The following is a 26,711-nucleotide window of genomic DNA, read 5'->3' as shown; positions in this document are numbered from 1 at the left end:
CACACAACATCAAACTGGGTCTACACTGTATCTCCCCTCCCCTCAAGCAAGGTAATAGAGCAATAACAATTTATAAGTTATTACTCATTATTTTGTTTACTTATTTATTTTATTTTTTAAACAGCTTTACAGAGAGTGAACTCACACACCGTGCAATTTACCCATCTAAAATATGCAATTCAGTAGCTTTTAGTATACACACGATTATGTACAGCCACCCCCATGGTTCATCTTAGAACATTTTCATCAGCTCAAAAAAGAAACCCTTCAGCTATCACTGTGCTGCTATTCTTTCATCCTCTCTTGCCCTAAGCCAGCGGTCCCCAACCTTTTTGACACCAGGGGCCAGTTTTGTGGAAGACAATTTTTCCACAGACCACACAACCTAAATCCCTCACATGCGCAGTTCACAACAGGGTGTGTGCTCCTATGAGAATCTAACGCCACCGCTGATCTGACAGGAGGCGGAGCTCAGGTGCTAACGCCATCCATGGGGAGCAGCCGTCAATACAGGTGAAGCTTTGCTCACCTGCCTGCTGCTCACCTCCTGCTGTGTGGCCCATTTTGGTTCCTCATAGGCCATGGACCACTACCAGTTTGTGGCTCAGGGGTTGGGGACCCTGACCCTAAGCAGCTACTAATCTACTGACTTTCTCTGTAGGGTTCGGTATTCTGGGCTCTGCTAAAAATGGCCCTGCTAAAAATGGAATTGTACAAAATGTAAGCTTTTGCGTCTGACTTCTTTCTCTGAGCATGATGTCTTCAAGGTTCATCCAGGCTATATAGCCTGTGTCAGAGCTTCCTTCCCTTTCATGACCACATAGTGTTCGATTGTGTGGGCAGACCTTGTTTTGTTTATCCATTCATCCATGGATGGACACCTGAGCTGTTTCCACCTTTTGGCTTTTGTGAATAGTTCCGCCATGGACATGGGAGTATATGTTTTATGTGCGCAAGTGATGATTTTAAAAGTTGTGTATCAGGTATGATTTCCACAAACTTTTTGTGTGGAGGCAAATGCATAATTGACAAACAGACTGTTCTGTAAGTAGTATCATACCTTATATGCAAGTTTTGGCATCCCTGAATTTGATAGAATTCGTGAACTTTTTGTTGGCTGTTTCTAGCTCTGGACAACCTTGGAGGGACTTATACATGGAGGAACTTCTATATATGTCTTGACCCTGTAAATTACAGTCTGGAGAGACACAGTACACCAGGATGTGAGGCTTGAACCACTTGGCTCTCCTGGGGCCCTCTGTGTGGTTTAGGAGTCTCCAGTGGCTGCCGTAACAATGGACCACAAACTAGGGGCTTAACAGGAGTTTATGCTCTCCCCATCCTGGAGACCAGGAGTGTGAGATCAAGGTGTCTCAGGCCTCCAGAGGCTCTAGGGGAGGATCCTTCCTGCCTCTCCCAGCCCCTGGGTGCTCCAGGCATCCCTGGGCTTGTGGTCGCATCCCTCTAGTCTCTGTCTTTTTCTTCACGTGACCTTCTCCTCTGTGTCTGTGTCTCCTCTTCTGTCTCTTATGAGGACACCTGTCACTGGATTTAGGGCCCACCCTACTCCAGGATGATGTCATCTCAAGAACCTTAATTTATAGCCGGGCGAGGTGGCGGGCGCCTGTAGTCCCAGCTACTCGGGAGGCTGAGGCAGGAGAATGGCATAAACCCGGGAGGCGGAGCTTGCAGTGAGCTGAGAACCGGCCACTGCACTCCAGCCTGGGCAATAGAGCGAGACTCCGTCTCAAAAAAAAAGAACCTTAATTAGTTACATCTGCAAAGACCCTGTTTCCAAATTAAGTGATATTCACAGGCACTGGGGGATAGGACATGCACATATCTTTTTGAGGGACATTGTTCACCCAGTAACTGTAGTCAAGCTTCTGTCCTTTACCTTATTTTTAGACAGGGGCCAATACCTTCAGGTCTCCAAGGAGCCTGTCCAGCCAGGTTGCACGGTGTGGATTCATCTGTGCCACGGCTCTTCGTAAAAGTGGATGGGTCCTGTGTTAATGCCGCAGCCATTTGGAAAAGAGCTGGGTCTCTTGCTGGGACTGCAGGGAATTGCAGATGACCCATATCTAGAATCTGCTGGGAATGGCATAGTGACCGTTATAGGTACCTTCTGAGGAGGAAGAACAAGTTTCCCAATCAAAGGAATTAGGGAAAAGCTCACGAACTCTCAAATTAGGTCTTAAAGTCTAGTTAAAGCTTCCTGATATGGAGATAAACTGAAAGAAACTCAAGAAAACACTTCATTATTTTTTAATTAACACATGAAAATGGTTTTATTTATCATGTACAACATGAAGTTTTGAAATATGTACCCATTGTGGAATCGGTCCATTGAGTTCATTAACATATGCATTACCTCACATAATTACCATTTATTTGTGATGAGAACACTTAAGATCTATTCTGAAAAAAATTGTTTTTAAGAGATGGGGTCTTGATGTGTTGCCCAGGCTGGTCTCAAACTCCTGAGCTCAAGTGATCTGCCCGCCTCAGCCTCACAAAGTGCTAGGATTATAGGCAGGAGCCACTGCACCCGGCAAGATCTACTCTTCTAGAGATTCGTGAGAGTACATCATTAGTTATAATCACCGAGCTGTGCAGCGTTATAGTCACCGAGCTGTGCAAGCGACCGACCGAACTTGTTCCTCCTGTCTCACTCTTTGTCTGTTTTGACCAATGACTTCCCATCTCAGTCCTTTCCCAGCCCCTGGTATCCACCATTCTACTCTCTGCTTCTATGAATTCAACTTTTTTAGATTTCCCATGTAAGTGAGATTAGGTGGTATTTGTCTATCTCTACCTGGCTTATTTCTCTCTCTTTTTTTTTTTTTTTTTTTTGAGACAGAGCCTTGCTGTATTGCCCAGGCTGGAGTACAGTGGCACAATCTCTGCTCACTGCAACCTCCACCTCCCGGGTTCAAGAGATTCTCCTGCATCAGCCTCCCAAGTAGTTGGGATTGCAGGTGCCCGCCACCATGCCCAGCTAATTTTTGTATTTTTGGGTACAGACGGGGTTGCACTACGTTGGCCAGGCTGGTCGTGAACTCCTGACCTCAAGTGATCTATCTGCCTCAGCCTCCCGAAGTGCTGGAATTACAGGCGTGAGCCACCATGCCTGGACCTTATTTCTCTTAATATAATATCCTCCAGGTTGATGCATGTTTTTGGAAATGACCAGATTTCCCTCCTTTTCCTGGCTGAATAGTACTCCATGGTGTACATATAACATGCTTTCTTTATCCACTCCCCTCTTGATGGGCACACAGGTTGATTCCCTATCTTGGTGGTGTGAATCGTGGTGCAGTGAGCATGGGGGTGCACAGATCTCTTTGATATAGTCATTTTTTTTTCCTTTGGGTATATATCCAGTAGTGGGATTGCTTGAGCCTCTTGTAGTTCTATTTTTAGTTTGTCAGGGATGAAACTGTCTGATTAAAATGGAAGTATGTTCCTGGGTAGCCCCTGGTCTGTGGCTGCCCTAGAGAGGGACACTTACTCTTTTTCCCACTCTGACCGCCTCTCCATCCTCTGCTGCACTGCCATCCTCAGCCTACGTGTATCACTGCGTTCCCAGGCAGTTGTCATAGCTCCCAGTGGCCTTCCCGCCACTGATTTTCCCCACAATCCCTCCTCTTCCCTAGGAAGAAGGGTCTGTCATTCATAGCCTGGAGCCCCAGGGCCTTAACTTGGTTAAGAACTTTCCAGATTCTTCTCATCCCGTGCTTCTCATCTGATGATTCTGTGGTCTTCCCCGTGAACCCTCATGCAGCCAGGATGGATGAGCCACCTGCTGCCGTACCTGTCACCATCACACCTTGCTGTTCTTCTCTCTTCGCTTGGCACCTCTTCATTTGGGGGTCTTCCCTTCTTCTTCTGGAACCACATCCGTTCTGTTGAACTCCTTCATCCTCTGTGGACACTGCTGTGCCCTTCACGCTTGGAAAATCCCCAGCATGTTCCTTTTTTTAATATTAGCTGGACTTATACATGTACATGCAGCTGCATACACACTTTATAGATATAATATAAAATATATAGAGATTTATATACAAATTTATTTATATAATATAAAGTATGTGTATCTATCTACACACATTGCATTTTTATATACTTTATATACAAACCAGCATAAAAAAGGTCAAAGGAATACAGATTTATATATGCATTATATAAATAGATAATTGTACATATATGTAGATAGATATTTTATGTAATATTGATATATAAATATATAGTATATGTAGATACTTAGAATACATATATATTTAGAAATAAATAACGTAAAAATCTATATAATAAAGATATATACATATATAGATATATAATACAGGTATGTAGATATAATATAAAGTGTGATGCTGGGCGCGGTGGCTCACGCCTGTAATCCCAACACTTTGGCAGGGAGGCAGGCCGATCACCTGAGGTCAGGAGTTTGAGACCAGCCTGGCCAACATGGTGAAACCCCGTCTTTACTAAAAATACAAAAATTAGCCGAGTGTGGTGGTGGGTGCCTGTAATCCCGGCTACTTGGGAGGCTGAGACAGGAGAATTGCTGGAACCCGGGAGGCAGAGGTTGCAGTGAGCCGAGACCACACCATTGCACTCCAGCCTGGGCAACAAGAGCTCAACTCCGTCTCAAATTAAACAAATAATAATAATAATATAAGTGTGTATACCTATATATAGATATATTGCATTTTTTTTTGAGATGGAGTCTTACTCTGTCTCCCAGGCTGGAGTGCAGTGATGTGATCTTGGCTCACTGCAACTTCCACCTCCCAGGATCAAGTGATTCTCCTGCCTCAGCCTCCCGAGTAGCTGGAATTACATGCACTTGCCACCACACCCAGCTAATTTTTGTAATTTTTTTTTCATAGAGATGGGGTTTCACCATGTTGGCCAGGCTGATCTCAAAGTCCTGACCTCAAGTGATCTGCCCACCTTGGCCTCCCAAAGTGCTGGGATTGTAGGCATGAGCCACTGCGACTAGCCAGACACTTTGAATTTTTATACACTTTATGTACAAGCTAGCATACAAAAAACTCAAAGGAATATATTTATCTATATATCATGTAAATAGATAAGTATAGAGATATATATTTATCTATAAATTACATATATTTATAAATATCCATATATAGTATATATTTAGCAATATATAAATAAAATATAGCTAGATATTTAGAAATATATAAATATATGTATATGTAAATCTATAATATAGATCTGTAGGTATCAATATATAGCTATATATATGTAATAAATATATAATATAGGTATGTACATATAAAGTGTGTATATCTCTCTACAGAGACATTGCATTTTTATATACTTTATATACAAACTAGCATACAAAAAAGTCAAAGGATTATAGATTTGTCTATCTTATATAAATAGATAATTATATATACAGATTTATCTATAAATTATATATAATGTTTATATAAAATATATAGCATAGCTATTTGGAAATACATAAATGTATATAAATCTATATATATTTAGAAATATATGGAAATAATGTATATGTAAATATGTATAATATAGCTATATAGCTATGTATCAATATATGGCTGTATATAATATATAATATAGGTATATAGATATAATACAAAGTGTGTATATCTGTCTACAGACACATTGCATTTTTATGCACTTTATATGCAACCCATACAAGAAGTCAAAGGAATGAAATGCATGTTTTAAGAGTGGGAACTTTGGCCAGGCGTGGTGGCTCATGCTTGTAATCCCAGCACTTTGGGAGGCCGAGGCAGGCGGATCACCTGAGGTCGGGAGTTCGAGACCAGCCTGACCAACATGGAGAAACCCTGTCTCTACTAAAAATACACAGCTGGACGTGGTGACACATCCCAGTAATTCCAGCTACTTGGGAGGCTGAGGCAGGAGAATCGCTTGAAGCTGGGAGGTGGAGGTTGCAGTGAGCTGAGATCGCACCACTGCACTCCAGTCTGGGAAACAGAGCAAAACTCCGGCTCAAAAAAAACAAAAACAAAACAAAACAAAACAAAAAGAGTGGGAGCTTTAAGTAACTGCAGTCACATGCCACTTAATGATGGAGATGTCCTCTGAGAAATGTGTGGTTAGGTGATTTTGTCTTTGTGCATGCATAGAGTGGACTCGCACAAACCTGGCTGGCCCAGCCTCTGACACACCAAGGGTATATGGCAGATTCTTTTGCTCCTGGACTACAAATGTAGATGGTATGTGGCTATGCTGAGTAACACAAGGAATGGTCAGCATGTGTGCATCTAAGCATCCCTAAGCTTAGACAAGGGACAGTAAAAATACAGCACAAAACCTGAAACCTGGCGCGCCTGTATAAGGCACTCAGCGTGAGTGGAGCTCACAGAACTGCATGTTGCTCTGGGTGAGTGAGGGAGGGAGGTGTGAGTGGGTGTGAAGGCCAGGACATTCCTGTGCACCGACGAAGGCCTCATCAACGCTGTACACTTAGGCTGCACTCAGTTCATTTTAACAAGATTCATTCTTCACTAAGGAATTAACCTTAGCAGACTGTAACTTTTTTATTCTGTAAACTTTTTAAATGTCGTTTTAACGTTTCGATTCTTTTGCTAATAATACTTATCCTAAAACACAAGCATATTATGCAGCTGTACACCAATATTCTCTTTCTTCTATAAACTATTTTCCCTTTTTTGCTTTTTAAATATTTTTGTTCAAAACTAAGATCCACACACATTAGTGTAAGCCTGCACAGGGTCAGGATGCCCGGCCTCCCTGTCTTCCTGCTCCACACGCGGCAGCAGTGCAAAGTCTTCAGAAGCAGTAACACACATGGTCACAATGCCTTTGAGAATCCCTCCCAAGGGACCTGCCTGAGGCTGCTTCACACTTAACTTTTTAACAGAAGGCAAAGGAGCACACTAAATGGTAACAATCAAAAGAGTATAGGCTGCGCGCCGTGAGTGGCTCACTCCTGTAATCCCAGCACTTTGGGAGGCCAAGGCAGGAGGACTGCTTGAGCCCAAGAGTTCCAGACCAGCCCAGGCAACAACAGTGAGACCCATCTCTACATAACATACAATAATTGGCCAGGCGTGGTGGTGTGCGCCTGTAGTCCCCGCTACTCGGGAGACTGAGGCATGAGAATTGCTTGAACCCGGTAGGTGGAGGTTGCAGTGAGCCGAGATGGCGCCACTGCACTCCAGCCTGGATGACAGAGTGAGACTCTGGCCACTGCACCTCCCCGCCAAAAATGTAGAGTATAGTAAATAGATAAACCAGGGCCATAGTCATTAATATCATTACCAACTATTAGGTGCTGCAGATAACATACGTGTTAGACTGTTATACGGCTGGCAGTGCAACAGGAGGGATGTGCTGTCCTGTGGTTACAATGGCCGTGATGTCACTAGGGGATAGGAGTTTTTAAGATCGTTATAATCTTATGGGAGCACCACTGTATATGTCATCCATTGTTGACTGAAGCATCATTGAGGCTCATGACTGTAGACACACACCCACACACACACTTTTTTTATTTTTATTTTTTCTTTTTTTTTTTTTTTTTTTTTTTGAGACGGAGTCTGGCTCTATCGCCCAGGCTGGAGTGCAGTGGCGGGTCTCAGCTCACTGCAAGCTCCGCCTCCCGGGTTTACGCCATTCTCCTGCCTCCGCCTCCAAGTAGCTGGGACTACAGGCGCCCGCCTCGTCGCCCGGCTAGTTTTTTGTATTGTTTAGTAGAGACGGGGTTTCACCGTATTAGCCAGGGTGGTCTCGATCTCCTGACCTTGTGATCCGCCCGTCTCGGCCTCCCAAAGTGCTGGGATTACAGGCTTGAGCCACCGCGCCCGGCCTATTTTTATTTTTTCAAGACAGGGTCTTGCTCTGTCTTCCAGGCTGGAGTGCAGTGGTGTGATCACAGCTCACTGCAGCCTTGACCTCCTGGACTCAAGTGATCCTCCCACCTCAGCCTCCCGAGCAGCTGGGACTGTATGCATGTATCACCATGGCTGGCTAGTTTTTTATATTTTTTTTGTAGAGACCAGGTCTCACTTTGTTGCCCAGGTTAGTCTCAAACTCCTGGGATCAAGCAATCCTCCTGTCTTGGCCTCCCAAAGTGCTGGAATATAAATGTGAGACACTGCTTCCACCCCCCACACACACTTTATAACACACACACACACACTAGTTTGGATACTAATGTAAATCTCAGTATATACATATACTTTATACTCTACATAAAAAGTTTGTAAAGTACATATGTATATGTGTATATATTAACGTGTGTGTATATAAGTATGTGTATATATGTATATGCTAATGTGTGTATGTATATAAGTATGTTTATATATAAATGTATGTGTGTATATATTAACATGTGTATGTGTATATATAAATATGTGTATATGTTAACGTGTGTGTGTCTATGTGTATATATGTATATTAATGTGTATGTGTATAAGTATGTGTATATATAAATATATGTGTATATATTAACGTGTATGTATATAAGTATGTGTATATGTGTATATATTAACGTGTGTATGTGTATATAAATATATGTGTATATATTAACATGTGTATGCATATGTGTATATATTAACGTGTATATGTGTATATGTGTATATATACATGCATGTGTATATATTAACGTGTGTATGTATATAAGTATGTGTATGTATCAATATGTGTGTATATATAAATGTATGTGTGTGTATATATTACTATGTATGCATGTGAGTATATACAGACACACACATCCTTTAGTATCCAAATTAGAATTTTATCTGATGGATAAAATTTATTTTATTTTATTCTCTTATTTTATTCACAGCACTCCTATTTACTCTTATTCACAACATTGCTGAAGGTAAAACTCAACAGCTATTATTTGTTGCCTGACTTAGCTATAGATCAAAAATACCTGTTTTGCAATAAGAAAAGAAAAAGTTGTGAAAACAACTGGATGGGAAAACAATAGAAACAATTCACATTACTGTTTCCTTTTGAAGATGTAGTCATGGATGTAGTCCTCTTTAAGGATAAGAAATTTAAACTACAGAAATGCTAACTGATAAACATGTTAAATTCAGATGTACTGACTTCTGTTTCATGGAACCCACATGTGTATTTCTTCTGCTGTCCCACATTTAATTGATAACAACATCACTACAAGTATAAAAAAAGGAAGCAGAGTGAGGTTTAAGGATGAGCACTTGGGAGGGATTTCCGAGGTCGTGATGGCCGCAGTGTGAGCCAGGCAATGCCTGGTGCTACCCTTGAGCATGAAGCAGGCCGACTTGAATGCACGTTAATTGCCAGGCCATGCAATATCGTTCCTAAGATCTCTTAAACTGGACATCCTTGGTTTGAGTTCCCAGTCTTCTTATTTACTTGCTGGTTCCTACTAAGCAAATGAACATCTTTCAGTGAACCCTAGTTTCTATATCTGTAAAATACTGAATAAGTTTGCCAAGATGAAAACAGGAGACAAACTGGGAAATTACTGGGTGTCCAATTTTATGTCGAGAGATGGAATTGTATTTATCTTTTTCGTCTTTGGTCTGGAATGCTAACGCATTGCACAGGAGCAGAATGACTGGATTTGTTTCTGCAACAAAAAAGGGCAAACAGAACACTAACAGCTTTGCTTGCAGGTTTTCCTAGCAGCTCACCCTCCAGGCACAGTTATCCACAATGCAGCAAACTTTTCCGTTTGTTTCAATACTAGAAGAATGTAGAGATTCTTTGGGGTATTTTTCTTTCCTGCCCTGTCAAAATTCCACACACTGACGACACGTGTTGTTTCTTTTGAAGAACGGGGCAAATGATGTGAAACGCCATCGGTGGTTCCACTCTGTGGACTGGGAAGCTGTTCCGCAGAGAAAACTGAAGGTACAACACATATCAGTGGGTGACTCAGTATGCCCGAGCTCTCCCGTTAACAGGGACCGCCTCCGAATCCTGGGACTTCTTTATTGATGGCTGACATGTAATTAATTTATATAATACAACTATTTGTCTAAAACCTTTCATAAGCCAAGTTTCCCACTCTGTGAGTGTCTTAGTGCTAACCAGCTACCTAGCTCCCGCGAAGGCAGGAGCCACCACACCCAGTCATATACCACATGTTCTTCGTCCATTCATCTCTGGATGGACACTTATCCCAGATTTTAAAGCAGATTTTAGGAGACCTGGCCTGATTCCTGACTAGCTCTGTGACTGCTGAACCCCACTCCTTCCTGTTTAGTGGAAAGCGGTCAACAGGATTACAGAGATAAGTGAGTGTCTAGCACCATGGTCATCGTTCAGTGATGGTGGTGTATTACATGGAGAATATTCTTTGGAACATTTCTGGCCAAACTGCCTATTTTTAAACATCTGGCTTTTTGGCTGGGTGCTGTGGCTCACGCCTGTAATTCCAGCACTTTGAGAGGCCAACTCAGGCAGATCACTTGAACCCAGGAGTTTGAGACTACCCTGAGCAATATGGTGAAATCCCATCTATACAAAAAATACAAAAATTAACCGACCATGGTAGCGTACGCTTATAGTACCAGCTACTTGGGAGGCCGAGGCACAAGAATTGCTTGATACCAGGAGGCAGAGGTTGCAGTGAGCCAAGATTACGGCACTGTACTCCAGCCTGGGTGACAGAGCCAGACCCTGTCTCAAAAAAAAAAAAAAAAAAAAAATCTGGCATTTTTTTCAATATATAATACTTACCCGTTTTATAAATGAGGAGACTGTGCCTCTGAGAAGTTAAGCAGTGTGTGGAACGTTACACAGCTGCTAAGCAGTATAACTATCACATGTACGTATTTATGGGGGTACATGTTATATTTTGACACATGCATAGAATGTATAATGATCAACCGAGGGTAATCAGGGTATCCATCAGCTCAAACATTTATCATTTTTATGGGTTGGGAATATTGCAAACCTTCCAGCTATTCTGAAATCCATAATATATTGTTAACTCTGGCCGCCCAACTATGCTATCAAACACTGGAACTTACTCCTTTTATCTCACATTATGTTTGTACAATATTTCTTCATCTCGTCTTCATCCCCCACCCACACACCCTTCCCACCCTCTGGTAACCATCATTCTACTCTCAACCTTCATGAGATCAATTTTTTTAGCTTCCACGTATGAGTGGGAACATGCTGTGTTTCTCATTCTGCATCTAGCTTAGTTTATTATTTATTATTTATTTTTTGAGACAGCATCTTGCTCTGTCGCCCAGGCTGGAGTGCAGTGGCACGATCTTGCTCACTGCAGCCTCCACCTCCTGGCTTCAAGTAATTCTCATGCCTCAGCCTCCTGAGTAGCTGGGATTACAGATGCCCAGCTAATTTTTATATTTTTACTAGAAACAGGGTTTCATCATGTTGGCCAGGCTGGTCTCAATCTCCTAATCTCAAGTGATCCACCAGCCTTGGTCTCCCAAAGTGTTGGGATTACAGGCGTGAGCCGCCGCACCTGGCCTGGCTTAGTTTACTTAACATGATGATCTCCCATTCCGTTCGTGTTGCTGTAAATGACGGGATTTCATTCCCTTTTATGGCTGAATTGTTTTTCATTGTGTGTATGGACCACATTTTCTTTATCCATTCATCTGTTGGTGGACACTGAGGTTGATTCCATATCTGGCTTTCGTGCACACTCTGCACTGCATATGTTACTGAAAACAATGTTAGTGTTTTCACCTTTGCACTTCAGAGTCAAAAGAATGGAGAATGCTTAGAAATGCTTAGTCCCAGTCCTCAGCTTAGATCAGAGTTTCTGGGGCTGGAGCCTGGGATGATACGCTTCTTCTTCTTTTTTTTTTTTGAGATGGAGTCTCACTTTGTCACTCAGGCTCAGGCTGTAGTGCAGTGGAGTGATCTCGACTCACTGCAGCCTCCACCTCTTGGACTCAAGCGATTCTCCTGCCTCAGCCTCCCAAGTAGCTGGGATTACAGGTGTGCACCACCACATCTAGCTAATTTTTTTTTTTTTTTTTGTATTTTTGGAAGAGATGGGGTTTCACTATGCTGGCCAGGCTGGTTTCGAACTCATGACCTCAAATGATCCACTCTCCTGGGCCTCCCAAAGTGCTGGGATTACAGGCGTGAGCCACTGGACGTGGGCTGATGTACATCATTTTGTTCAAAGTTTTACCTTTTCAAATACTTTATTGTATTAAATTGCATTGGAAAAACAATTTGAATATATTTTGTCTATCCACATTGGTCAAAAACCAAGTCAATATTAAAACAGATATATTGCCAAGTCTCCCTCTTACCCCCTCCAAGCCACGTGTAGGTAATCACCTTTTATTAAATTTTTCTGTGTATCCTTCTAGAGTTTCTTTGTGCTAATAAAAACCCACATGGATACATGCATTCTTACTTTTGCCACTCATTTATACAAATCTAGAGTGGCGTAGTATGTACATGATTGTAGTCTTGCTTTTTGTATTTGACTGTATAATCTGGAGACCTGTCTACATACCTGGCTAGCTTCCTTATTTTTTTATTTTTATTTTTATTTTTGAGACGAAGTCTTGCTCCGTTGCCCAGGCTGGAGTTCAGTGGTGTGATCTTGGCTCACTGCAGCCTCCGCCTCCCGAGTTCAAGTGATTCTCCTGCCTCAGCCTCCCGAGTAGCTGGGATTACAGGCACCCGATACTATGCCTGGCTAATTTTTGTATTTTTGGTAGAGATAGGGTTTCTCCATGTTGGCCAGGCTGGTCTCAAACTCCTGACCTCAAGTGATCCGCTCGTCTTGGTCTCCAAAGTGCTGGGATTACAGGTGTGAGCCACTGTGCCCAGCCAGCTTCCTCATTTAAAAAAAAAAACTGCCTTGTATTCCATCACATGACTGTACCATAGCTTACTTAATATGTCTATATTTTGAGACAGGATCTCACTCTGTCATTCAGGCTGGAATGCAGTGGTACAGTCATGGCTCACTTGGAGTATCGACCTCCTGGGCTCAAGCAGTCCTCCCACCTCAGCCTACTGAGTAGCTGAGACTATAGGCACATAGCACCACACCTGGCTGTTTTTTGTGTTTTTTGTAGAGACGGGACTCCCTGTGTTCCTCAGGCAGGTCTCAAACTTCTGAGACTTAAGCAACCCTCCTGCCTCAGCTTCTTAAAGTGTTGGGATTACAGGCGTGAGCTCCCACACCCAGCCTCATTCACAATATTTTAATTCAAAGATTGCCATGTTCATAAATGAAGGGAAGACAGCTTTAGTGTTTTGCAAATCATTTTCATGTATGTGCAGCATCCTAGCGTCCTGTTCCTTTCTAACCATGCCTTTGTGCTTCGGCCATGTCTCACAGCCTCCCATCGTGCCCAAGATAGCTGGCGACGGCGACACTTCCAACTTCGAAACTTACCCTGAGAATGACTGGGACACAGCCACGCCCGTGCCGCAGAAGGATTTAGAAATCTTCAAGAATTTCTGAGGACAGGAGCTCACATCTGGAAGGTATATCTTTATATTTAGTAATCACCAAAAAATGAGACTCACTCGACCCCACATCCAGGTGAGGCTGCGTTTACTGAATGGGGCTTAACCTCACGCACGCAGAGGTCAGCAGTGAAGCAGAGCCAAGGAGAATGATTCCAAGGGTCAGTGACATAAACACAGCCATGCCTGTGACTCCAGGTCAGCATGTGGTCGGAGGCATCAGCATCACAGTCCAGAATCCATCTTCTGCCTCAGAACCTGCACGTCTAAATAAGACCCCTGGGTGGTTTGTGCGTGCCTGAACGTTTGAGAAGCCCAGCTCTTCTGGTCCCTGTTCCAGAAACCGTGAGTGACAGGCGAGCTTCCTTACAATAATTAACAAGTATTTTCAAAAGTCTCTTAGGTCCCCTTTGGTTAAAAAATAATTAGAAGAAACATACCCTCATAGGAAATTTGCTAAGCTTTGAAGATGACTGGAAAAGGATTTTGAGTCTATTACTTCTTTGAGCCTTTGAAAGTGTGTTATTATTTTTTAAATAATAATAGTATTTTTTAGAATCCCTCATGAAATTTGCTAAGCTTTAATTTAAGATGACTTGAAAAGGGTTTTGACTGTTATTTCCTTGAGTCTTTGAAAGTCTGTTATTAGTTTTTAAATATGGATTAAAAAGAGCTTTCAGTTATTCCTCAATTCTAAATTGCTCGGTTATATGACTTCAATTAGATCTTTCTTCCTGTAACATACGAGCAAGAAAAATACTAGTGAAGCAAAATATTGTCAGTGATGTGTCTACTCATTGACATAGCTTGTTTTTCCCATGTTGATTTCCATTCCCATAATTTTCCTGTAGTCTTCCCAGTTATGTGAAGTGGAAAGCCAGTTGGCTAACCAACACCATTTGAAACAGACACCAAATGTCACAGTTGCTGATTGGGGAGAGGAATCAACCTGCTGAAAGACAGGGTGAATGAGAGCCCTCCATCCTGGGCGGGTGTTTCCATGGATGTATCAAGAGGAAAACTAGATAAAAATAAAAATAATAGAGAACAAAATGATAGAGGAATAGGTGGCTATGACCTCGAGAAAATAACCTGTCTCCGTGGCATGGCTTCACCTCTCAGTATGTGATGAACGCTTTTACAGTGGTGACTGGTTTGTATTAACATGAGAGTGTGTAACTTTATCAACTTCATAAATGCTTGTGAAATCCAGTTGTGGGTTTTAAAAATCATAAGATGTTCCTGAATGTGTTTGTTTCTCTGGTCTACTCTGGGGCTTACATTTTCGCTAACTTGCCCATAACATCTTACAAATTATGTCTCTCCAGGAAATCTTTAAAATGATATAAAGACTTGGTTTGCTTTAGTGTGAAGGACCCATTGATAAGCCACAAAAATAGAACCTTTCTCTAACAGAGAGCCCTCAGTTGTAAAATTTACTTCAGGAACAAAAAAGCTTCCATTGGATAGATTTTTGTCTTATAATCAGTGAACAGTTTCCTTACATCCTGTCCCCAGCTGCCCCTACTGTCCCTGAAAAGGATTCCACACATAGGAATAACCTTTCTCAGTCTGGTATGCATTGTTGAGAAGGTATGTGTAAGTATTATTTTTGCTAAGTGGAATCATTTTTAATGTAGTTTGGCTAGTGGTGGTCAGGGCTCTGTTTAATGAATTTTTTTTTTTTTTTCTTTTTGAGACGGAGTCTTGCTCTGTTGCCCAGGCTGGAGTGCAGTGGCACGAGCTCAGCTCACTGCAACCTCTGCCTCCTGGATTCAAGTGATTCTCCTGCCTCAGCCTCCCGAGTAACTGGGATTACAGGTGCCTGCTACCACACCAGGCTAATTTTTTTTATTTTTAATAGAGATGGGTTTAGCCATGTTGGCCAGGCTGGTCTTGAACTTCTGAGCTCAGGCAGTGCGCCCGCCTTGGCCTCCCAAAGTGCTGGGATTACAGGCATGAATGTGCCCAACCCAGAAGCAATATTTTAATCTGTCTCAGTAATTTTATCAAGTAATTTGCATGCCAAACACATCCCTGGCATTTTCAGCAACGAGCGATTAGGTTCAGGAATTTTATGCAGGAAGATAGTTCTTCATGAAGCCAAATCTTCTCCTGTAAATAGGACACCAGTTCAGATGAATTACTGCACTTGAGGGCAGCTTAGAAACTGTGCTTTAGCCATTCATCTTTGTTTGAATCACCCCACATGCCTTTCTAAATGTGGAGGAGGAATTTAGGAGAACTGACTCACTATGTCTTTTATTTTACTTTGTAATAAAATATTTTCTGTCTTGCTGTGAGGTTCTCTGAGGAAGCATGTTGAATTGGGGATTCCATTTTTCTTGTGCAGGTCATCATCTATCGGTGGATACATTTATCTATTTATGGATAAGCGTATGATACAACATTCTTTAGGCTGGGTGGGGTGGCTCCTACCTGTAATCCCGGCACTTTGGGAGGCCAAGGTAGGAGGCTCACTTGAGGTCAGGAGTTTGAGATCAAGCCTGGGCAACATAGTGAGACTCCATGTCTACAAAAAATAAAAAAGTTAGCCAGGTGTGGTGGTACATACCTGTTGTCCCAGCTACTCTAGAGGCTGAGGTGGGAGTCCGCTTGGGCCTGGAAAGTTGAGGCTGTAGTGAGCTGTGATTGTGTCCCTGTACTTCGGCCTGGATGGCAGAGTTAGACCGTATCTCAAAAATGAAAACAGGGCTGGGCAAGGTGGCTCACGCCTGTAATCCCAGCACTGTGGGAGGCGAGGTGCATGGATCATCTGGAGGTCAGGCATTCGAGACCAGCCTGGCAAACATGGTGAAACTCCGTCTCTATCAAAAATGCAAAAATTAGTCAGACATGGTGGCAGGTGCCTATAATCCCAGCTACTCGGGAGGCCGAGGCCGGAGAATCTCTTGAACCCGGGAGGCAGAGGTTGCAGTGAACGGAGATCGCGCCACTGTACACCAGCCTGGGTAACAAAAGCAAAACTCCGTCTCAAACAAACCAACCAAAAAAAACCCTTACCTTTGAAACATTCTTCATTTCCTTTTTTTTTTTTTTTTTTTTTTTTTTTTTTTGAGACGGAGTCTCGCTCTGTTGCCCAGGCTGGAGTGCAGTGGCCGGATCTCAGCTCACTGCAAGCTCTGCCTCCCGGGTTCACGCCATTCTCCTGCCTCAGCCTCCCGAGTAGCTGGGACTACAGGCGTCCGCCACCTCGCCCGGCTAATTTTTTTTGTATTTTTTAGTAGAGACGGGGTTTCACCGGGTTAGCCAGGATGGTTTCGATCTCCTGACCTCGTGATCCGCCCGTCTCGGCCTCCCAAAGTGCTGGGATTACAGGCTTGAGCCACCGCGCCCGGCCTCTTCATTTCCTTTTTATTGGCCTCTCCTTTTAGAATTCAGGCTTATGGATCCTTGCAAAAAGAATTACAAAGGGAAGTTTTCTTTGTTACCACTTAGGAAAAGGAAACCTTTGTGTTATCATTGAGATGATCATGATTACGAAATTCATCCAGTTACTGAGAAACTCACAAAATCTTTCATCCTATTTCATGCTAGAAACAGGAAGATTGGAATCAGCCTGGAACAAAGAACTGCACCTAAGCAGACCAGAAGTAAAATGTCTTCTTCACGGCATAAGGACATTTCCACTTTTCTGTGTACCTGTGTGTATAGAAATAGATCAGAGCACAGTTGAAATTAATGGAACTGGCATTATTTAAGCAACTGGAATTCCACACTGTAGGAAGGTTTTGAAAATCGTTTGGTTGTAGATTTTATCTTATCCTTTAGTGTTGTGTGCCTACTGTGATGTCTTGGTTTTTCTCATAGACTTAAGTTTATAAGTTTGAGCTGGACTTGTTCGATTATAACCACAAATTGTTGTGTGTGTGTGTGTATGCCTGTGTGTATATATAGAAGTCATTATGGTAGATGCACAGAAATTGTGCAGTGATGTAAATGTTCATACTTCACAGAGCCTATAATTTTTATTTTTCAATTTGTTTTTTCAAAAATCTCTTCTTGGGAACAACATCTGAAGGGTATGTTGCATGCATTAAAAAAAATCATCTCACATGTATTTTATAGTTTGGGGGAAGAAAATATCATGGGGAGATCTACCTTCAGTATCTTTAGTGCTTCCTACCTGGTAACTTGAGATTTTAAAAGAAGAAACAAAGAGAAGAAGATATGGGAGCGACTTTATTCCAAGAATCTACAATGACATTGAAGTTGTTGGAGGAATGTATTGTATTTAAAACAACCTTCTGTGACACATTCAACAATTTCATCTGAGCTGGGTGCAGTGGCTTGTTCCTGTAGTCCCAGCACTTTGGGAGGCTGAGGTTGGGTGGATTGCTTGAGCCCAGGAGTTGGAGACCAGTCTGGGAAACATGGTGAAACCTCATGTCTACAAAATACAAAAAAATTAGCCGGGCATGGTGGCACGTGAATGTAGTCTCAGCTACTCAGGAGGCTGAGATGAGAGGATCACTTGAATCCAGGGAGGTCCAGGCTGCAGTGATCCGATATCACACCACTGCACTCCAGCCTCGGTGACAGAGTGAGACCCTGTCCAGGAAAAAAAAAAAAAGAAAAAAAAAAGGCAATGGCTTTGTGCTTTCCAAGGTGGAATGAAGAGAACGTCCACCTTAAGGCTTTAAAAGACAGTGAAGCTGGGTATAGTGACGCACTCGTGTAAACCTGGGACTTTGGGAAGCTGAGGCAGGAAGATCGCTTGAGCCTAGGAGTTCGAGACCGGCCTGGGCAGCATAGCGAGTCCTCATCTCTATAAAAAGAAAAAAAAAAAGTTAAAACACAGTGAAATTGCAGAAACAGAACACAGCTGCCCTTTTTCATCAATGACCTTTTCTTCATGTGGAGGTCAACTCAGTAGGTGAGAATAATTAGTAGGTTCAGTAGAATAAACTCTTTACAATTAATCAGTCAGTGGAAAATGATGTTCAGATGGTGAAATGTGGAAATGTTTTAGACAACTGTATTTTCAGCCTGTGCGTCTCACTCACCATCTTGTTGGGATTAACAGTTGAGGGCCATCATTGTCTCAACATTTAGCATGCAGTTTCCCATCAGTTTTACCGTGAATGTGAAAAGGTGAAAGTGGTGCTGACCTCGGCAGCAGGTATACTAAAACTGGAATGACACAGAGGAGATCAGCATGGCTCCCTTTGCAAGGAAGATCCGTATATTCATGCAGCATTCCAAATTCTTGTTTTTAAAAAGGTTACACTATGCACTGAGATGTGGAGCTAGAAGGAAAAGCATTAGGTCTCATGTTTGCTGACTATACAAATAAATCATAGTAATATTATTGAACATTCTACTTTAAAAATTATTAATAAAACCGTAAATGAAACCCTTGAGCACATTTTAAAAAGTACATAGACCCATGAGTCCATATGCCTATTTTTAGGTGGTCTGTTTTATTATCCAGGATTTCATACTCAGATGAAAATTAGTATCAGGAAAGCCTGAAATGCCTTAATTGTGAACTGATATGCAGGAAAATGAAATATGCAAGCACAATGATGACCTCGTTCTTTACAGACATTGTTATCAGCCTCTAGCCATGCAGAACAAATGAGAAATTAGAAGCAATTCCAAGAACGTGTGATGGTGTGAAAGCCACTTTTGACCGTCGCGCACATTTCAGCGTTTGAAGTGGCACGGACTACCTGGTAACTGCCCATGGCGGGGTCATTGTTTAAATGGCCCAATGTCAGGTAGAGGTTCATTTAATCAACATGAGCTATAAACATGGAACAATCACTATGTATAATTTTAAAATAGTTTACCTGGCCAGGCATGGTGGCTCACGCCTGTAATCCCAGCACTTTGGGAGGCTGAGGTGGGCGGATCACCTGAGGTCAGGAGTTCGAGACCAGCCTGGCCAACATGGCGAAACCCCCATCTCTACTAAAATACAGAAATTAGGTGTGGGGGTGCCTGTAATCTCGGCTACTTGGGAGGCTGAAGCAGGAGAATGGCTTGAACCCGGGAGGCGAGGCTGCAGTGAACCGAGATTGTGCCACTACCCTCTAGCCTGGGCGACAGAGCGAGACTCCATCTCAAAAAAAAAAAAAAAAAAAAATAGTTGACCTGGGTGGTCATTCCAAAATTTTCTCATAGATGATCATGTGAAACAATCACCGTGCAAAATGTGGAGGAAAATTCATTACAATAATCACAAAATTTGTATCAGAAAAACATTACAAATTTACTTCATGTAATTTTATGAGTTGGCAGTATTTTCTTAAATTGGAATACTATAAGAGAATATCTTTAGGAAACGGATATGTTACAACAAGAAGTATATTGGGGCAAGTCTTGTTTTTCCGAAGGGAAATGCCACCAGCTTGCTTTCATAGGCATTGATAAAGCCAGGAAGGAAATAAAATCACCACCGAGGCCGGGCGCGGTGGCTCAAGCCTGTCATCCCAGCACTTTGGGAGGCCGAGACGGGCGGATCACGAGGTCAGGAGATCGAGACCATCCTAACACGGTGAAACCCCGTCTCTACTAAAAATACAAAAACTAGCCGGGCGAGGTGGCGAGCGCCTGTAGTCCCAGCTACTCGGGAGGCTGAGGCAGGAGAATGGCGTAAACCCGGGAGGCGGAGCTTGCAGTGAGCTGAGATCTGGCCATTGCACTCCAGCCTGGGCGACAGAGCGAGACTCTGCCTCAAAAAAAAAAAAAAATCACAACCGAATAGTATACACTGTATCTACTGAATTCTTCTAATTCCTTTGCAACAGAAGTCTAAATGCTGCTTAGCCTAAACATATCTATAGCCAGCGATGGGCAAATTCTATTTGCTGTCAGCATGATAGAATAAGAAGCAGAAATCCCCCAGCAGTGGGGTAAGATTGCGCGCTTCGTCCCCTCACAATGCTGTTCAGCCCCACTCCCTCTCCATGCCCATCAAACAACTGCACAATCACTTGTTAGTGAATTTCTCATTCAGCGTTTTGTTTCTTTCTGTCCACACTTAAAGACCAAATCATTTGTTTGCTTTGAAGAAAAAGCAAAAACAAGAACAAAAACACCAAATCATTTGAAATCACTACTCATTAAAAAAAATCACCTGTGGAACCAAACAGTTGAGTGGTTTGTGATGTGTTCGCCATTTCTGTGTTTGACCTACGTGGCCTCTAGTTCTTTGGACCATTGTAACTGTGAAACTATGGCTTAATACTGTTAAAAGACCCCAAGGCTCAGCTCTGTAGCCAGGGTGCACCTCAGGCTGCACAAATACCACACCAGAATGTCATAGTCATTCGTGGCTCCACCTACTGAGTGAACAGAGTGCAAGACAGCACTGGCTTGGGTTTTACTTTTGTAGCCAGTTAACTTTGCATCAGGTCTGCACAGTCCTTGCAGCCTTTGATTTCTCCAGTTGTAGAGATTTGAAATGGGGTGCCCGGGTTCCTCTCATTTTTCCTTCAATCTACCTAGCATGCATTTTACACACATTGGAGGAGTCGTATGCACTGTTTTTTTCTCTGTTGCTGACGGAGGCAAGAAGGCCTTCTAATTAGTCTAACTTAAAGGGATGGGATTCACTTAACAAAAGCAAGAAGAAAAGCACATGAACAGGTGTCTTAATGCATTTCGATAGTTTCTTGGTGGAGGGGGGTGTGTGTCTTGGTGAAGGTGGGCGGTCTATATTTTCACCAAGCCTTTTCATAATCAAGTTTGCTTTGCAAACCTTATGGCCTTGCACCCCGCAGAAGAGTGCTTCCTCATAACAGGGGAATGCCCTGTCAGGTTCTCTGTAAATGACTGTGTGTTGGGAAGTTCTGTTGAGGCTTAGTTTGATCTTCCGTGGTGGACACGTCTGTTCTGTATGGAAAAGGCATTACAATTGTGTTTTAGCGGATGGGATTTGAAACCGTTCCACAGTCCTTATCCTGTGAGATGGCTGTTGAGCTCTGCTCAGCTGTTGTAGCTGAATTCTTGTTTTGCGCTGAACATTGGGCAGCCTCACTATGTTGCCACCATGCTTCTGGGGCCCCCGTGACTGCCGCCGGATGCTGCGCACACAGGCAGAGTGCCTTTGCAGGTTTGTGCACCCCTTGGCGAGCCAGAACTGGGAACCCCGCGGGGTGACCCCACCTTCTCATGGGGGGTTGGGGAGGGGAGTGCCTATTTTTAATCCTGTCTGTTTGTTGCACAATGGAAATCACTGTGATTTGTACATATGCCCTAGGAAATTTTACTGCTGTCTAATTTATGTAATAATACTGTTGATTCCAGGTTTGTTTAATAAAACTTTTTATCTTTTCAGAAGTCTGAGTCTTGTCTGCTTCTGTCTCCAAACAAGCTGTGGCTTTTCTCCTCTGGTCTAATCCAAGGATGGGCAATTATCTGTAGGGGCCACATGGCAGATATTTTCTGCATTGCAGGACACACAGTCTCTGTTGCACAGAGTGCAAAAAAGCTGCTATAATTAGGCACGGAGGTGCATGCCTGTCATTCCAGTGCTTTGGGAGGCCAAGGCAGGAGGATCGCTTGAGCCCAGGAGTTTGAGACCAGCCTGGGCAACGTAGCAAGACCCCATCTCTACAAAAATTAGAAAATTTGTCAGGAGTGGTAGCATGAGCCTGAGATTGCTCAGGAGGCTGAGGTGGGAGGGTCACTTGAGCCCAGGGGTTTGAGCCTACTTTGAGCTATAATTATACCAATGCCCTCCAGCCTGGGTGACAGAACAAGAACCTGACTCTTAAAAAAACAAAAAAAGCCCCATAGACAATATGTAAACAAGCGGGCATGGCTGTGCTCCAATAGTTTTATTGACAAAAATAATCAGAGGGCCGGATTTAGCCCGCAGGCCAGCATTTGCTCATTCCTGTTGTAGCGTGCGATGTTGACTTTGCAGACTGGCTTCACAGGCTGTTAAAAATATGCTGCCCTCAATATCGTGAATGAATAAAATATTTTATTGCTTCCTCCTATTACTCACATATTTGACACCCAGGTTTCTGAGTGACATTCGTAGCTTGCTAAAAACAGCCTGCCTTTGTACACTGTAAAATCAATTGATTTGTAATTTTTGACACTCACATAGCACTTGCTATTAGCAGAGGCTGAACTATGACACCTAGTTAAGGGTCAAACACAAGCCTGTTTACTTATGACCAAGCTGTCCCTGTTCCCATCTTGGAACTCCCTGGGGAAGGGAGTCTTCCCATGGGCTGGTATGGCTGTTCAGGGTCTGGTTCCGCATCTTCTGGGAGGGAGCACTCGGGAGTTTCTGTAGCACAGGCTCTTGGTGAGTGCCAGTCTAATTTGGAAAGAATATGTGTTTGTGTGTTTGTTGGGAGGCTGGGGGAGGAGTCTTGAAGCCCCCTTGGCACAACAAACATGCTTTGTACTTCGAGGTAAGATTGCTAGAGATTGTCCAGGGTTGTGTCAATTATGTGTCATAGATATGTGTGAATATTTAGCCACACCCTGTCAGAGCTCTCTGACTTTCCTAGAAGTCAGGCTCATCTTGTATACTTGTTGAAAGGACCAGGTAACCTTCTTCCGAGGGTGTGAAGGAAAATCATAGTTAGGTGGACCCCTGTCACCTTAACAAGAGGCTGTCTCGGGTATCGCTTGCAGACAGGAATTGCGGGAGTGTTTTGTTTTGTTTTGCGACAGAGTCTCCCTCTGTTGCCCAGGCTGGAGTACCCTGGTGCAATCGCAGCTCACTGCAGCCTCGAACTCCTTCTCTCAAGCGATCCTCCCACCTCAGCCTCCTCAGTAGCTGGGACTACAGGTGTGCACCACCACACCCAATTAATTTATTTTGTATTTTTATTTTGTAGAGATGAGGTCTCCATATGTTGCCCAGGCTGATCTCAAACTCCTGGCCTCAAGCGATCCTCCCACCTTGGCCCCGCAAAGCACTGGGACAGTGGGTGTGAGGAACTACAGTTTGGGGAGCACCCGTTTTATGTGGGCAGTGAGATGCACTGTTACATGTGTGTGCAACAAAGTTATCCTTCAATTCTTAAAATACTGCAACGCATGGGACACCGGCCCACTCTAACCACTGCTAAAAGACAAAGCTGTTGACACAAGAACTCAGCAGAAAACAAACTCACAGAGCTAAGGTTTCCATTCCATCTGCTGCTGCTCACACCAAGGTGCTAAACAACACTTCAATAATAAATATGTGTTACATAAGCATAACATAGAATAAATATATGAATATAATATGTACATATACAAATGTATATTAAATATATTAAATGCATTAATATAATTTATGTTATAGATATTTAATATATAATATATGAATGTTACATTAACATACAAAATATACATAATATATGTTAAAGTACTGTATATTAAAGCGCTGCATATGAATCTATGCATGTAATATATACACTTTATTATACATAATATGTATACTATATAATATATAGTGTATATATGTATACTACATGTATATAATGTATATATAATGCAATTTATAATATATATGTTTAGTATATATCAAATTTATATATTACATATTTATTATATATAATAATACATACTTAGACGTTTATTAAACAACAGCATTCTGTATTTTCCGATAAAAATATTGGATGCGAGTTAAAACCATCAAATGCTGAAGACCTACTGTGAGTGTATTGATGAGGGAACTGGAAATTCGATATTTTGTTATAAGGCAGAAAACCATGATGTACTAAAACTAGTCCATCAACCCTTCTGTGGATCAAATTTTTTAAAAAGATTTTTAATTTACATTTTTATTGACAAATAACACTTGTACATATTTTTGGGGTACACACCAGTGTTTGAGTAAACATAATGTACCGTGATCAGATCATGGTAATTAGCAAATCTGTCAGGCATCTCAATCAGGCATCATTTCTTTGTGTTGGGAACATTTAATATCCTCCTAGATTTGGAACTGTATATTATTGTTAACTATAGTTATTCTACAGGGCTATAGAACACCAGAAGGTATTCCTCCTGTCTAACTGTAATTTTGTATCCTTTAAGAAATCTCGGCCGGGCAGGGTGGCTCACGCCTGTAGTTCCAGCACTTTGGGAGGCTGAGGCAGGTGGATCATGAGATCAAAAGTTCGAGACCAGCTTGACCAACATGGTGAAACCTTGTCTCTACTAAAAATACGAAAATTAGCTGGGAATGGTGGCACACGCCTGTAATCCCAGCTGCTCAGGAGGCTGAGGCAGGAGGATTGCTTGAACCTGGGGGCGGAGGTTGCAGTGAGCCGAGATTGCTCCATTGCACTCCAACTGGGCGACAGAATGAGACTCCGTCTCAAAAAAAAGCAACCTCTTTCTATCCCCTCATTCCCCCGCCCTTCCCAGCCTCTAGTATCCTGTGTTCTACTTTTTATTTCTGTAAGAGCTACTTTTAGCTCCCACGTGAGTGAGAACCTGTGATATTTGCCTTTCCAGTTCTGCTTATTTCTCGTAACATAATGTCCTCCAGTTTCATCCATGTTGATGAGAATGACAGGATTTCATTCTTTATTAGTGGCTGAATGGTATTCCATGGCATATATATGCTGCCGTATTTTCTTTATCCATTCGTCTGTTACAAATTTATTGTATTATATTATTTTTGTTGAGACAGGGTCTCATTCTGTTGTCAAGGCTGGAGTGCAATGGCACGATCACAGCTCACTGCAGCCTCGACCTCCCAGGCTCAAGCTGTCCTCCCACCTCAACCTCCAAAGTAGCTGGGACTACAGATGCACCCCCACCATGCCTAACTAATTTTTACATTTTTCTGTAGAGACAGGATCTTGCTATGTTGCCCAGGTTGGTCTCAAACTCCTGGGCTTGAGTGATCCTTCTGCCTCAGCCTCCCAAAGTGTTGGGATTACAGGCTCTCACGAGCCACCATGTCTGGCCTTGCAATTTATTTTACTAGGCAAGCTGCCTTTGAGAAGTCCATGAAAGAGACCATTTTCTGCACATGTAAAGCTACAATTCAATTTTTAAAATTCTGATAAAAACCACAACATGAGATCTACCCTGTTAAATTTTTACATGTCTGATCCACACTGTTCACCATGAGCTCTGTCTTGTCCAGCAGATCTCCAGAAATTCTTACTTTGCATGACTGAAACTTTACACCCATTAAACAGCAAGTCCGCATTGTCCCCTCTTCTCAGTCCCTGGGAGCCACCATCAGCCACCCCCTACTCCAAAAATCAGAGAAGACACAGGCCTGCACACCTGGGTCTCACTTTCATCTGAAACATTTTTAGTTCTCAAGGACATCACGGAGAATAGATTCACGCTTTCGTATCTAGTTACAAATGTTTGGCTTTGAGCCGGCTGCAAACTCAGCTTTTCAGATCCCCACGGGGGCAATGTCTCGGAAACCCACTGGCTGAAAACAATCATAATGAATCAGGAATTGTGCGGAGCCGTTTTAAAATGAGTGCCTTGGAAAAATGAAAAAAAAAAAAATTCTACAAAAGGCAAAGTTTAAAAAATGATGTCATTCCAGTAAGTGGGGAATGAAGAAAGGTAATTTGGTCTACAGAGTTCAGAGTTCTTGCCGTTATTTTACACTGGGCTTGTTTTTAATTGAACTGATGAATAATGACCAGAATGCCTGAACATCTAGAGCTGGAAAAAGCTGGCCCTGGAGAAGGTACATCGTTCATTATTTGTGAAAGTCAGCTACAGTAGTCAGTACAGGATACAGTAGAAGGATCCATTTCATTGTGGACAGATGTTTAGATGCCTTTTCTTTTGTCTTGGGTTTTTTCTTTTTCCCACCCAACTCCACTCTACCTTTTTTCTAAGAAAAGTATCTGGTAACAATCCAACACGGGAAACTTCTGCTTCTGTCAAGAATATAATCTTTAAAATAATGAGTGCTTAACAAGAGATTCTCCAAGCTAATGTTTTTCATACCTTTACCGTGGCCACAATGAGAAATACGTTGTGCATATTTTACAGAACCACCCGGACTCACATACGTGCAAATGCACACACGCCCCTAAAACTAAAGTTGAACAAGACAGTCCAAACTTTACAATATTAATAGTGTAGAAACAGGGTTATCAAATATGAATTTATTAATCATGGTTACATAGAGCTGTTTTATTTCAAATTATTTTTAATACGAGTAGAGACCTGCAAAACTGAATCCATAGCCCTTTCTTGGGTCTTGCTTAGTGTTTGAAAAGCACTTTTCTATTAAAAAAAGTGACTACTCTGCACTCCGTATCTCT

At 42.4% G+C, this 26,711-nt stretch overlaps 1 protein-coding gene and 1 non-coding gene across 2 annotated transcripts in view; both read left to right on the top strand.

The window, feature by feature from the left end:
• The window catches only part of PRKX (protein kinase X-linked), a 104,220-nt gene extending 85,514 nt beyond the window's left edge, over positions 1-18,706 (top strand). Inside the window, 3 exon segments of the mRNA XM_033201763.1 lie at positions 9,820-9,897; positions 13,340-13,488; positions 17,029-18,706. Of these exon segments, the coding sequence (XP_033057654.1) occupies positions 9,820-9,897; positions 13,340-13,465 (204 nt within the window). The 3' untranslated portion in view covers positions 13,466-13,488; positions 17,029-18,706.
• LOC117078616 lies at positions 18,596-18,702 on the top strand. Its single transcript, XR_004435064.1, has one exon. It is a non-coding gene; the product is annotated as a U6 spliceosomal RNA (small nuclear RNA).
• Positions 18,707-26,711: the final 8,005 nt, after the last annotated feature.

The sequence above is a fragment of the Trachypithecus francoisi genome, unplaced genomic scaffold (genome assembly GCF_009764315.1).
Source record: "Trachypithecus francoisi isolate TF-2019V2 unplaced genomic scaffold, Tfra_2.0 Lachesis_group6, whole genome shotgun sequence".
Lineage (NCBI taxonomy): Eukaryota > Metazoa > Chordata > Mammalia > Primates > Cercopithecidae > Trachypithecus > Trachypithecus francoisi.
This window is presented reverse-complemented; position numbering and strand designations above follow the sequence as displayed.